This window comes from Bos javanicus, chromosome 2 (genome assembly GCF_032452875.1).
Source record: "Bos javanicus breed banteng chromosome 2, ARS-OSU_banteng_1.0, whole genome shotgun sequence".
NCBI lineage: Eukaryota > Metazoa > Chordata > Mammalia > Artiodactyla > Bovidae > Bos > Bos javanicus.
Window position 1 is genome coordinate 121,897,910 of NC_083869.1, and position 13,129 is coordinate 121,911,038.

General features: G+C 61.0%; 1 protein-coding gene across 10 annotated transcripts in view; it reads left to right on the top strand.

The window, feature by feature from the left end:
- ADGRB2 (adhesion G protein-coupled receptor B2) overlaps nucleotides 1-12,963 on the top strand; it is a 36,939-nt gene extending 23,976 nt beyond the window's left edge. For 4 of the 10 annotated variants that reach the window (XM_061389614.1, XM_061389652.1, XM_061389643.1 and 1 more), the window contains 19 exons: nucleotides 5-113; nucleotides 436-766; nucleotides 1,146-1,251; nucleotides 1,439-1,482; nucleotides 1,748-1,874; nucleotides 2,322-2,425; nucleotides 2,528-2,630; nucleotides 3,337-3,487; nucleotides 3,699-3,768; nucleotides 4,166-4,232; nucleotides 4,366-4,451; nucleotides 4,756-4,854; nucleotides 6,914-7,085; nucleotides 7,403-7,498; nucleotides 7,846-7,885; nucleotides 8,551-9,170; nucleotides 11,499-11,534; nucleotides 11,807-11,905; nucleotides 12,474-12,963. In XM_061389614.1, the coding sequence (XP_061245598.1) occupies nucleotides 5-113; nucleotides 436-766; nucleotides 1,146-1,251; nucleotides 1,439-1,482; nucleotides 1,748-1,874; nucleotides 2,322-2,425; nucleotides 2,528-2,630; nucleotides 3,337-3,487; nucleotides 3,699-3,768; nucleotides 4,166-4,232; nucleotides 4,366-4,451; nucleotides 4,756-4,854; nucleotides 6,914-7,085; nucleotides 7,403-7,498; nucleotides 7,846-7,885; nucleotides 8,551-9,170; nucleotides 11,499-11,534; nucleotides 11,807-11,905; nucleotides 12,474-12,659 (2,646 nt within the window). In that variant the 3' untranslated portion in view covers nucleotides 12,660-12,963. Of the gene's footprint in view, nucleotides 1-4; nucleotides 114-435; nucleotides 767-1,145; nucleotides 1,252-1,438; nucleotides 1,483-1,747; nucleotides 1,875-2,321; nucleotides 2,426-2,527; nucleotides 2,631-3,336; nucleotides 3,488-3,698; nucleotides 3,769-4,165; nucleotides 4,233-4,365; nucleotides 4,452-4,755; nucleotides 4,855-6,913; nucleotides 7,086-7,402; nucleotides 7,499-7,845; nucleotides 7,886-8,550; nucleotides 9,171-11,498; nucleotides 11,535-11,806; nucleotides 11,906-12,473 lie in introns of those variants that run through there. The other 6 variants (XM_061389634.1, XM_061389662.1, XM_061389623.1 and 3 more) reach the window with 5 other exon arrangements.
- Nucleotides 12,964-13,129: the final 166 nt, after the last annotated feature.

Sequence of the window (13,129 nt, forward strand, 5' to 3'; positions counted from 1 at the left end):
CCAGGTGTCCCCAGGCTCTGTGCACCTGCTCCGGGTGGTGGAAGACTTCATTCACCTGGTGGGCGATGCTCTCAAGGCCTTCCAGAGCTCTCTGATTGTCACAGATAACCTGGGTACAAAGAGGCAGGCCGGGGAGGGGCTGCTGGACGGGGCCAAATGCAGGATGCCATAGGGGAGGGAATGGTTTCCGAGGGCTCTTCCTGTTTTACTCTCCTGTTCTCCGGTCCTGTCTTCCCTCATTTAACTCCTTAATTTTTTGTCTCCATATTTTCTTCCCATTCCCCCATTTCTTTGTTGTTTCTCTATGTGTCCGCCCCACCTCTGTGTCTGTACCAACCTTGACGTCTCCATCTGCCTTCCTGCTCTGTCTCCCCCACGTCTGTCTCTTCCCCATGACGGTTCTCTCCGTCTCTTATCTCTCTCGGTCCATGGCAGTGATCAGCATTCAGCGAGAGCCTGTCTCCGCTGTTTCCAGCGACATCACGTTCCCCATGCGGGGCCGCCGGGGCATGAAGGACTGGGTGCGGTACTCAGAGGACCGCCTCTTCCTACCCAAGGAGGTGCTCAGCCTCTCCTCCCCAGGGAAGCCGGCCGCATCTGGGGCAGTGGGCAGCCTGGGCAGAGGGAGAGGCCCCGGAACCGTGCCCCCTGGCCCCGGCCACTCCCACCAGCGCCTCCTGCCAGCAGACCCCGAGGATTCCTCCTCCTACTTTGTGATTGGTGCTGTGCTCTACCGCACCCTGGGCCTCATCCTGCCACCACCCAGGTGAGTCCCTGGGAGGAGGGACGTGGATGGGTCTGCTGTAGATCCTGGCAGGCCCAGGTAAGGAAGGAGGGCTGAGCCTGCGATGGCCACAGGGGATCCGTCTGGAACCTCCCGCAGCCTCTTGGACCTTTTTCCTGGCTGGGGACACAGGTGCTTCTCAGAGATGTCCATTGCAGCTCCCAGAGGCTGCAGAGGGGTCCAGGGGGTGTGGGACCGGGTTCTAGACCTCACTCAAAGTCCTAGGCCCCACTGAACCCTAGGCCTTCCTCTAGCCTTGGCCCCATGGTAGCCTCCTGCCTTTGGTCCAAAGCACCCTCCAGGTTCCCAGCTAGGTGTGGATACCTGCTGGCAGGAGCTGACCTCAGCGTCTGTCCCCCAGGCCCCCGCTGGCTGTCACATCCAGGGTGATGACAGTGACTGTGAGGCCTCCCACCCAGCCACTAGCTGAGCCCCTCATCACAGTGGAGCTTTCCTACATCATCAATGTGAGTAGGGGCCTGGGCAGGGGACCCTGGGGTAATGCAGGAAGGGCAGGCCTGTCTGATGGGGAGGTGGTGTCCCCTTGACCGTGGGCTGAACCTCTGACCGGTGGGGCCCTGCCCTGCAGGATGGGTGGTGGTTGGGGTGGTGAGCACCTCACCCCGCACTGGACTCAGTTCCTCTGCTCCCCAGGGCACCACGGATCCCCATTGTGCCAGCTGGGACTACTCCAGAGCGTGAGTTGGGCCAGGGCTCAGTGCAGGGAAGGCTGCAGCCGCAGGACTCCCCTCGGGTGGGGGTGTCCCACCTGGAAGGCCAGAGGGCGGGTTCCTGGGCACCATCCTTGGCCTAAGGGATCAAGGGCAGACCCCGGGGCTCTGGCTGCCTGCCTCTTGGACGTGGCCTTGCCCTGGGTCTCACCTCTTCTTGGGCAGTGGCTGGCACTGGGGGTGGGACTGCCGAGCCAGGCTGGGACTCATTCCCCCTCTCCCTGGACCCAAGAGACGCCAGCTCAGGGGACTGGGATACCGAGAGCTGCCAGACGCTGGAGACACAGGCAGCCCACACCCGCTGCCAGTGCCAGCGCCTGTCCACCTTCGCCGTGCTGGCCCAGCCGCCCAAGGACCTGGTGAGTGGGAGGGAAGTGCCCAGGATGGACAGGAGAAGAGATTCCTGGGTGCCAGGGGCCATCTGTGGTGGTGGCAGGGGGGGGACCTGGGTGATCCTACATGGCATCTGAGTAGGTATATTTGTGGGAGGGCACAAGGAAGTCTGTGCCCCCGGGATGGTGCCCACAACGATGACACATGGCAGTGGGTGATTTGCCTACATGTACACACACGTGTGCATCTGGTTGTGAGCGGAAGAGTGGGTGACAGCATAAATACGCGTCTACGTATGTGACTGGGTCTGCTCCGTGCGCGTGTGAAGGCAGCAGTGAGCCCCCTCTGTGTGTACGCGTGACACAGATGGAGGTGCCAGTCTGTCCTAGACAGGAAGTGGGGGAGGGCGAGGGCACCCCCGCAGCTGCTCCCCACCCCCGTGACCCATCGGACTGTCTGCCCCTCTTCCCCAGACCCTGGAGCTGGCGGGCGCCCCCTCGGTCCCCCTTGTGATCGGCTGTGCTGTGTCCTGCATGGCACTGCTCACCCTGCTTGCCATCTACGCTGCCTTCTGGAGGTAGGTGGGATGGTGGGGGGTAGGGGTGGGGAAGGAGGTGTCCGGCCACCCCAGGTTGCTAGCTTTTCTGTGCCCACTGTGTACCCCCCACCCCACCCCCAGGTTCATAAAATCTGAACGCTCCATCATCTTGCTGAACTTCTGCCTGTCCATCCTGGCATCCAACATCCTCATCCTTGTGGGCCAGTCGCGGGTGCTGAGCAAGGCAGGTGCAGGCTCACAGGGGTGCCGGGGTATGAGAGCGGGGTGAAGGCGGGGACGGCACACACGTCCGTGTGTATGAAACTGAAGTGCTGGATGTGTGTAGACTCTCAAGCGGGGGTTGTGAGAGAGTGCGAGTGGGAGCTGGTACGTGTGAGCATCCATGCGGGCGTTGGAGAGGGGGGTGTGTGTGTTCCAGGGAGAGATGTCTGTGTACATCTGCGAACGTGGAGGTGAGCTGAGCGAGTGTGTGCACGTGTGTTGGGGGTGTCTGCCGGCAGGAAGGAGCCCAAGTAAAGCCTCTTGCACCCCTTGCCCACGTCTGATCTGTGCTGGCTGCCCCCCTTGTGCCCCCACGGCCCTCTCTACCTGTCGCCAGCCCTGCTGGTGCCAGACGTGTGGCCCACCTGGCCGTGACGTCGCAGGCCTTCCTGTTTGTCCCCTTCCCTGGCAGCCCCGTCTGTGCGTGGGCAGCCCGCCTGCCCGCCCGCCCGCCCGCCCCTGGATGCCGAGCACCGTGTGCGTGTCACTGGGCCCGTGTCGTGCTGTGTGTGGGTGCAGGAAGACGGGGGTGCCTGGCAGGGCTCTGTGGGGGGTGGAGCTCAGGTGGGCGACCGTGGCAGCGCCCAGCAGCAGCGGGCGTGGGAAGCCCAGCGCCTCCCACCCTGGCGGCTGCTCAGGGCCACTCCCTGCCTTTGGTCTCCCCGCAGGGTGTGTGTACCATGACCGCCGCCTTCCTGCACTTCTTCTTCCTGTCGTCCTTCTGCTGGGTGCTCACCGAGGCCTGGCAGTCCTACCTGGCTGTCATCGGGCGGATGCGCACCCGCCTCGTCCGCAAGCGCTTCCTCTGCCTGGGCTGGGGTGAGCAGGGCCCGTGCTGGACCCTGTCCCTGGGCCTCGGGGCGAGGGCAGCTGGAGAGCTTCAGCTTTGGCCCCTGGTCTGCTCTCTGGTGCCAGACGTGGCCCCGGCCCTGCTATCTGGGCACAGGGGTCAGCTGGGCTGGGGGTCTGGGAGGATGAAGGACCCCGAGGATGGGCGGCCGTCTCACTCTGGCTCCCCCAACTCCCCCAGGTCTGCCTGCCCTGGTGGTGGCCGTGTCCGTCGGCTTTACCCGCACCAAAGGATACGGTACATCCAGCTAGTACGTGGGCCTCCCGGGGTGGGCAGCGGGGGTCTGTGGGCCTGATAGGGTTCCAGACTTCTTAGACTGCGATCCTGGCCCATGCCTGCTGTGGGCCTTCGGGCCAGTTGTCCCATGTCTGAGCCTCGGTTTCCCTGACTATAAAAGGCTGGGATTGGATGATCTCAGAACCGTTTACTCAGGGATCAGCCCTGTTTGACCCCCACGGTAGCCCCAGAGCCTTTGTTAGAGGGGTGACCGAGGCTCTGCAAGAGCCAGTGGCTCACTCTCACCCTGTCTGGGTCCTGGCCCCATGTGTGATGTGACCTGGCAGCTCAGGGAGTCCTGAGGGATGGTGTTTGAGGGTGGTGGCAAGCCTCCCTGGGTATCTGATACCCCCTGTTTCCCCCTTCCCCAGCTGCTGGCTCTCTCTGGAGGGTGGCCTGCTTTATGCCTTCGTGGGCCCAGCAGCTGTAATTGTCCTGGTATGTGCCCCTGCAGTGTCTTGGGACGGGCGTGTGGCCCCAGGGGGTCTGCCTCCTCCACCTGGGGGTGTCCCTTCCAGGAGGGCATCTGGTGATCCTGTCTTCCCCCACTCCCACTCCACCGGGCCCCCAGGTGAATATGCTCATCGGAATCATCGTCTTCAACAAGCTCATGGCTCGCGATGGCATCTCAGACAAGTCCAAGAAGCAGAGGGCCGGGTAAGGGGAGGGGGGTTCTCTGTGCCGTGGCCTCATGGGCAGTGCTGTAGGCAGGGCGGGCCGCAGCCACCCTTGGAGACTCAGGGCTTGATGATGTGACTGGGGCTCCCTGGCCTTGGGGCATCAAGGGTGCAGGCAAGGTGGGCACCCGGTGTGCTCAGCTGCAGCCCCTCGCCCACCCTAACCCACCTCTCTCTCTCTCATCCGCCCTCCCCCTCCCACCCCACTCGGGGCTCACACCGCCCCATCTCCTCCCATTTCCTGTGTGTCTCCCCCCTTCTCCCATGTCTGTGCCGCCCCCGAGGTCGGAGCGGTGCCCCTGGGCCAGCCTGCTCCTCCCCTGCTCAGCGTGTGGAGCGGTCCCCAGCCCCCTGCTCAGCTCAGCCTCGGCCAGGAACGCCATGTTAGTTGTGCCCTCGTGGGAAAGGGGGGTGGGCAGGGGCAAAAGAATGGGGGGCAGTGCTCGTGGTTGGGGGGGAGGAGGGATTCAGCCCAGCGCCCTGCCAACTCCTCCCACTCTCAAGGGTGATAGCAAAGGGGGCACAGGGAATGAATGTCTGTGCCTTCCAGAATATGCTGGAGTCCTGTGCCCCCGCCACGTTGCTCCCCGCCCCTGCCCCCCACCCCCGGCTTACATTTTATTCAGGCACAGCCACACCCTCCTCCTTACACCCCCAACCTACAGAGGCTCATAGAATCTTCAGCTCTCAGAATTTTTGAGCCCAAAGAACCTTAGAATTAGAATGATAGAATCTTAGAATAAGACAATCAGAAGCTAAGAATGTTCGAATGAGTGAATCAGAGAGTCTTATCATCTGTCATAGAATCTGAGACTTAGAATTTCAGAGGCATTGACTCTCACAATCAGTTGGAGGACAGAGAAGCTTGGAGGTAGGGAATCATTAGGCTGAGATGTCCCCTGGCAGCTGTGATTCTTAAAATCCCAGCCACACAAGAGTAGAATAAATGAATGAACTCACAAGGGTTTCAGGCCCAACCTTCCACTGAGGGCCAGAAAGGCAGCTAACCCTCCCTTGACCAGTGAGGGCCAGCTCTGGCTTGCTCACCTCCAGGGTCAGGGAGCTCACTGCCTGTGGAGGTGGCAGGGACCATCTCCAGGAGCTCCATGTAGTAGAAAGCTCCCTCTCACTTGGGCTGCCATCTGCTTCTCTGATCCAGTCTCTCAGAACTAACAGTCAAAAGCCTGGGCTTCAGAGGCAGCCAAGTTGAGTTTGCATCCTGGCTCTGCCTCTGCCTCTGCCCAGCTGGGCACACTCCAGTTTTCTCATCTGTAAATTGGGATAATAATCGCCATGCCTCTTTATTAGAGTTGTTTTGGCCACAGTGTGACTCATGTATGTAAAGTATTTGGTGTAGGGCCTGGCAGAGCATTGGTGGTTAATCAGTGGCAGCTCTCATGACTGTGATGAGGCCCTCTCTGTAGTCTTGGCTCTGCCCCCCCGGGGGTTGTAGAGGCCACTGTGCCCGCTCCCTGCCAGGGTGAACAACCCTGGACCACTCTTCCTAGGACAGGTCTTGGCCCCCTGCCCATGTCTCTGCCTTGTCCACAGCCATGCCCACTCCTGCCTGCCTCTCCCACCCCAGTGTTCTTGAGGCAGAGTGGGCAGAGTGGCACGGAGGGCAAGGCTGCCCCCACTGTGCCCTCATCGACTATTGCTGGTGGGGGCAGGCTGACACTGGTGCCCGGATGCCAGGGACCCTCTGCCTTTTTTCTCTGCCCTCCTTTGTCAAGGAGGCTGGGGACATGTGGGTTTGGCCCTGACCCCTGGCCTCCCCCTCCCACCCCCCTACCCCACCCCCTCCACCCCCACCAGCTATGGTCTTTCTGCCCAGCTCTGAGCAGGCACCCTAGAGCCTGGCACCTCCTCCTTGGGAAACAGAGGCAGAGGAGCCCCTGCCGCCCTGGCCCCTCATCTCCCCTGAATATTTGTGCTCTGTGATGTCCTCCGTCCTCTCCGGCCGTTTAATCTTCCAGTGTGTCTCTGCCCGTCTCATCCCCGCTCTCACCGTGTCTGTCTCGCTTCGTCCCTCTTCCTCTCCTCCCCTCCCAGAGTCTCTGGGGATGCGGCCCAGGCCTGTGATTTTGTGCAAATTGGGGCTAAAACTCACAGCATCTGTACCTGTCTCCCTCCCCCTCTGTCCCACTGGTTCTCTCCAGTCTCTCCGTCTGTCACCTGATGCTGCCTCTGGCTCCGTCCCCGTGTCAGTGTGTCTGTCCCCCCCTCCTTCCTGGTCCCCCAGTTTTCTGCTCTTTGTCTTTGTTCCGATTCTCTGCCCCCAGCTGCTCAGCCCCTCTCTGCCAGGGGACATGACTGGGGTTGTATTGTTGGGGGCCCCGCCAGTCTTGGGCAGCTCAAGGGCCCCAGGCTGAGTGCAGGCCCAGGTTCAGTCCAGCCTGGTCCCTGGGAAGGTCCCCGACGGACCATCTGCCTCGTCCTCAGGGCCTCACTCTGGAGCTCCTGCGTGGTGCTGCCCCTGCTGGCGCTCACCTGGATGTCTGCCGTCCTGGCCATGACAGACCGCCGCTCCGTCCTCTTCCAGGCCCTGTTCGCGGTCTTCAACTCTGCTCAGGGCTTTGTCATCACGGCCGTCCACTGCTTCCTGCGCCGAGAGGTGGGCTGGGCCTCTCCCTGGCCACATCCACCCCTGCCCGTGACCACGCTGGTCCCTTGCCACTCCCTATGGTGCAGACGAGCACAGCTGGGGAGGATTAAGGCCCTGGCCAGGCCCCCATTTGCGCAGCTCTTGGTGTGGAAGCTGATAACCTGGGCAGCCTTGGACCCCCTGGGGCTCCTTCTACCCACCCCCCTAGGCTGGATACGCTGCTTTGCTTCCATGCCCATCTGGGTGCCTGGGGTGGAAGGCACAGCTCGCCGTAGCCAAGGGGCCCTGTGGTGGCCTCAGGCCCAGCAGGCACCTGCTGTCCCCAGGTCCAGGACGTGGTGAAGTGCCAGATGGGTGTGTGTCGGGCTGATGAGAGTGAAGACTCCCCCGACTCATGTAAGAACGGGCAGCTGCAGATCCTGGTGAGTGAGGAGGCCCAGGCAGGGCACAGGTCAGTTCTGAGTGCCCCCTGCCCTAGACCCCTCACCTTCCCCTTCACTCTGCTCTGTCCCCATCTTTCTGGGTACAGAGATCAGGTTTGATTCTGGCTCAGCCGCTAACAGCTGAGTGGCCTTGGGCAAGTCCCCCCTTCAGATATCCCCCGCTCTTGGGTGGGGCTGGAGGAGACCACACCGGGGGCCCCTCTGCTCTGTTGGGCAATGTGCCATGGGCAGACCGTCTGGCTGGGTAGGGAGGGGCCTGAGTTCCCTCCCACCCTGATACATGGATCCTCTCTCTGCCTGTCTGCTCTCTCCCTCTCTGCCTATAGTCAGACTTTGAAAAAGATGTGGATCTGGCTTGTCAGACTGGTGAGTGTGCCAGGGCAGCGCTGAGAATGGCCCCAGATATGGGGATGAACAGGGGGCCCCCCAGCCCTACCATGGGACGCTCCAGTGGATTCTGGCTGTGGGGTCCAGCTTTTGAGTCAGGCAGCCCTGAGCTGGAGTCAAGGCTGTGAATACCACCCACTGTATGACTTTGAGTGGACAGCTTACTCCTGGAGCCTCACTTATAAAGGAGAGAAATCTCTTCTCTAGGGTGGATAGGAGCCTTAAATCAATTAGGGGACCAAATGCCTAGCAGGGTGCTCAGCACCAAGTGGCTGTTATATTATTGTGTCATTTCCATGATTCTTATCAGAATCTCCAAGTTTTGTCACCTAGGGCGGAGCTGCCCAAGGAGCAGGGAGGAACACGGCCCTTTTGACAGCCTTGGGGCTCTGGGGTCGGAGGTCAGGACCTGCACCTGGGCACCGTGGGGGCAGGGGCCTTGGCTTCATTCCTTGCTTTGCCTGGCTGTGGACTTCGGGGATAGTCACTGTCTTAATCCCCGTGTTAATCACCCAGCCGTCACTCCGGGACTCAGTTGCCCCTAGCGTCCAAGCTCAGGGCCTTGGTACCTGCCCAGCCTGGGCAAGGAGACATCTGGGGGCTCCTGCTCCCCCGGACTGACTTCTCTCTGCTCCTGCCCCCAGTGCTGTTCAAGGAGGTCAACACTTGCAACCCATCCACCATCACGGGCACGCTGTCCCGCTTGTCTCTGGACGAGGATGAGGAGCCCAAGTCCTGCCTCGTGGGCCCCGAGGGCAGCCTCAGCTTCTCACCACTGCCTGGCAACATCCTGGTGCCCATGGCAGCCTCACCAGGGCTGGGGGAGCCACCGCCCCCGCAGGAGGCCAACCCCGTGTACATGTGTGGAGAGGGCGGCCTGCGGCAGCTGGACCTCACGTGGCTGCGGCCGGCCGAGCCGGGCTCCGAGGGGGACTACATGGTGCTGCCCCGGAGGACTCTGAGTCTGCAGCCTGGCGGCGGGGGCGGAGGTGGCGAGGATCCCCCGAGGGCCCGGCCTGAGGGCACCCCCCGGCGGGCCTCCAAGTCCCTGGGCCACACCGAAGCCTACCCCAGCTTCCTGTCTGTGGAACACTCGGGCCTGGGGCTGGGCCCTGCCTATGGGTCTCTACAGAACCCCTACGGGATGACCTTCCAACCGCCGCCGCCAACACCCAGCGCCCGCCAGGTGCCAGAGCCGGGGGAGCGCAGCCGGACCATGCCCCGAACTGTGCCTGGCTCCACCATGAAGCTGGGCTCCCTGGAGGTGAGGAGCTGCCGGGCCTGGGGCTGGGGGTCAGAGGCCTGCCCTAGGGCGCCCGTCACTGTTTGGCAGCAGCCGGGAAGGGACAGCTGGCAGCCTCCTCATACAAAGTCCCAGGAAGTATACGTGCTGTGGGCTTCTCCTCCATTGATGCCCACGGCGGCTCCAAGGGAATCCTGGCTCCTGTGAGCTCCTCAGATGGGCCTGGTCTCCACACGCTGAGGGTGCCCTTCTCGAAGGTGCTCACATTTGCTTGAGTGCCCGTTTTGGGGTGAACTGGTCAGGGTGGGCCCTCCTTAAAGGGGCCCATGGCTCAGACCTGGTGCCTTATTGCTAGGGAAGCTGTATCTAGGGGCCGAGAACCTGGGCCTCCAAGTCCCTGAGTTCAGATCTGAGCGCTGCTGGATCAGCAATGAGATCTGGTGCCCAGTCTCCCCTCCCAGAGACTCACGTAATCTCTCTTCACTCTAATCTCTCTGAGCCTCAGTCTCCTCATTTGTAAAATGGGGATAACGTAGCAGCCTCTTGGTAGAGTTGCGAGGACTAATTGATGGATATAAAACATTTATCTCTGTGTGGAGCAGGTAGAAAGTGCTAGATAATTGAGGAGTGCTACTGTTACCGTTCCTGAGATCAGCCTCAGGCACTGCCCACAGGCCTGTGGTAATTGCCTCGCTCTTCCCCCCCGGGGAAAACAAGCCCCTCTCTTTCCATGCCTATGTGTTTTCTGTGGCTGCCCTGCCTTCTGTCTGGCTCCCTCAGGCCCACTCCCTGGGAATCACTGGCAACAAGCAGTTGATAGTGACCCACTGTAGAACTCTAGAACATTCTAGAACTTTCATTGGCAGGATGAGGAAGGTGTGGATGAGGGAAGGGGCAGGAGTCACTGCTTGGGCACTGTTGGCTGCTCATGTTTGGGCCCCAGAAACTGGCTCCCCATCCTCCCTATGGAGAAAACCAAGTTAGCAGCTAGAAGGTTCGCAAGTTTAGTTTTTCCTCCCAAAATGTTTCTTGAACATTTGGTGCCTGCTCCTGCCGCAGATGGCAGAAACAGGAAGGCGTCACAAAGACAGAAAACTCTCGACATGGGCAGTGGGGAGGGGAGCGCTCAGCATCATGGCAGGTTTTGTTCTGTGGACACCTGCCCATGCTTGGGCCCCTGAGGAGGGGCCAGCACTGGGCTCCTTGTGTGGGAGGTAGCAATAAACGTGGCAGAGCCTTAAGGGGTCAGGAATGACGTCCAGAATTCTGGTGTGGGCAACTGCGATGGGGCGGGGGCGGAGGAGTGCGTTTGGGGCGGGGGAAGTTAGAGTTTATTCCATTGGGCGCAGCTGTGTGCGCGGTGTCTGTGGACATGAGGGAGCAAGGAGAAGGAGTTCCACGGCCTCTGAAAGTGCAGTGTGACTAGAAATGGGGAGGACACGCACGTGCATGGTGAAGGACTGGGGAGAGTCCAGGGCAGAGTATCGGGGCCTAGAGTTGGAGAAGTCAGGGTGGGTGGCTGAGAAAGCAGGCAGGGAGGTGGAAGGACCAGGAGAAGGTGTCACCAACTGCAGTGGTGGTGAGTGTGTGTGCAGGCCTGGGACTGGGGAAATCTAGGTGGTGATTTTAGCCACATTCTTGAGGACTTGTGAGCAAGTCCCTTCTCCCTGGACCTGTTTCCCTGGTATAACATGGGAAGGTTGGTCTTGGTCTCATGAGTGCTCCCATGCTGACATTCTGAGACTCTGAGGACTTCTTGAGTGGCATTGGACGCGGAGTAGGCCACCGGGGCCTTGAAGGTGGTCTTGGGCAAGTGAGAGTCGGGAGAGGCATGAGGGACGGAGGCGGGGCCGAGTTTGGCAGAAAAAAGGGACAAATTGCAATCGAAGAAGGCTTCTGTGATGCTGAGTCCTGTATCTGCAGTGGGATGGAGGTTTCCAGGGAGAGGGGAGCCTGTTGGTGTCAGAGAGGATGGGACGAGGTGGGTCAGGACAGGGATTGCCTCTGGGGCACAGAAGAAGGAGGGTCTGCCCTGTGGTCTGGCCTGGGGATCTGTGTCCCTGCCTCGTTGGAAGTCTGCACTGTGGCATCTGGCCGCTGTGTAGGTGCACGTCTACACGTGTGCCCGCCTGCGTGTACCCCTTGGGGTGGGATTGCACTTCAGTGCCTCATCTCTCATGCCTCTGCCCCATTTCCACAACCTCAAGGGCTACCCTTTAAAGGATTCCTAACTCCTGGGCCTAGGCAGGGGGACAGACCCCAAGGGAGCAGACTTCCTGTCTCTAAAGCCCCTGCACTTGGTTAAAAAGTTCTCTTCTCCTTCACTGCCTCCTGGTTGCTCCTTCTCAGCGAAAGAAGTTACGGTATTCAGACCTGGACTTTGAGGTAAGTGCTCCAGTGCACGTGTGTGTTGAATTGTGTGTGTGTGTGGGGTGGGGGGGTGTCTGGCCGTGGAGGGTCCCCTCCTAAAATTAATCCAAGCGCCAGTGCACGGCCTGAGCCCATGACAGTCCCTCCGCTGCCCAAGGCCAGAGCTCTGGGGTGAAGACCAAACCAGGCCTTGTCCCAGAGGGGGCCCAGTAGCAGGCGGGGATGTGGGGACCCAGATGCTGAGTGCCCCATGGGGAGCACCTCTCCTGACACCCTGTGGCTCCCAGAAGGTGATGCACACCCGGAAACGGCACTCGGAACTCTACCACGAGCTCAACCAGAAGTTCCACACTTTCGACCGCTACCGCAGCCAGTCCACGGCCAAGGTGAGAGCTCCTCCTATGGCTGCCCCTGCCCAGAGCTGGGGGCCCGACCGGGCGCAGTGGCCCCTGCGGTCAGACTCTGAGCCATGGTCCCCTGTTGCAGAGGGAGAAGCCGGTGGGGGGCGGTGTGTGTGTGTCTGTGCGTGTCCCTGGGTGGAGCAGCCAGATAGAGCGTGTCCAGCATAAGTACCCGGACTGGGTAGGGGTGAGGTGGCCCATGAGGTACTCATTTTCTCCCTGCCCTCCTCCCCAGCCTCAGCCCGCCTCACCAAGGGCCTGCCTGTGGCATAAGCAACAGTCTGGGGTTTTGGGGGAGGTGGTATCGGTGGGGGCTCCCCCAGGATCTTGAGGAGGATGGGCAGACAGGAGACATGGTCTCAGGGGCCCGCTCTGAGCACAGGGGTCAGGAACCCAGCTCTGGAACCGGTGGATCTGGATTTGAACCTCACTTGATTGGTGGTAACGTGGGACATCACCAGCCCTCTCCCTGGGCCTCTTCAGTTGGTTCTTCTGTACAACGGGCGGGAGGGTTTTGGCCCATCTCCACCGGCCCTTTTTGCTCCACCCACAGGAGAAGCCCAGTCCAGGGGAGCGTCCCGGCTTATCCCAACAGCGGCGACATCAGAGCTGGAGCACCTTCAAGTCTATGACGCTGGGCTCGCTGCCCCCCAAGCCCCGAGAGCGGCTGGCCCTGCACCGGGCAACAGCCTGGGAACCCACAGAACCACCGGACGGCGACTTCCAGACGGAGGTGTGAGTGCCACGCCGGACTGCCCACTGCGTATAAATATTATATATCTCTCTATTTTCACACTCCACTTTGGAACTACCCAGGAGCCAGCGCCCCCTCCCCTCTCCCGAGGGCTGGGCAGGGAGGCACAGTGGACTCGGCCAGGCTGGGGGAGCCAGACACGGTGTGCCCGGGGGGCCGGGGCTCTTCCCTGTTTCTCAGAGGCCCCTCAGCTCCTGGAGCCCCATCTTCACCCCCAGCCTGTCTGTCCCTGTCCCTGGCTGGGGAGGGGGGAGGGGAACTTTGTTGGGAATAAACTTCACTCTGTGGATTTTGCTTCTGAGCTGCTTGCTTCCCCAGGAGAAGGCCCAGCCCTGGGACCCTCAGCTTTGTTCCTCTGTCTCTGTGATTCACTTCTCTTGGTCTTAACACATTGTGATGGGGTCCATCTGGGAGGGGAGGGTGGCCTGGGCTATGACCTCATCTTTACACCTGAC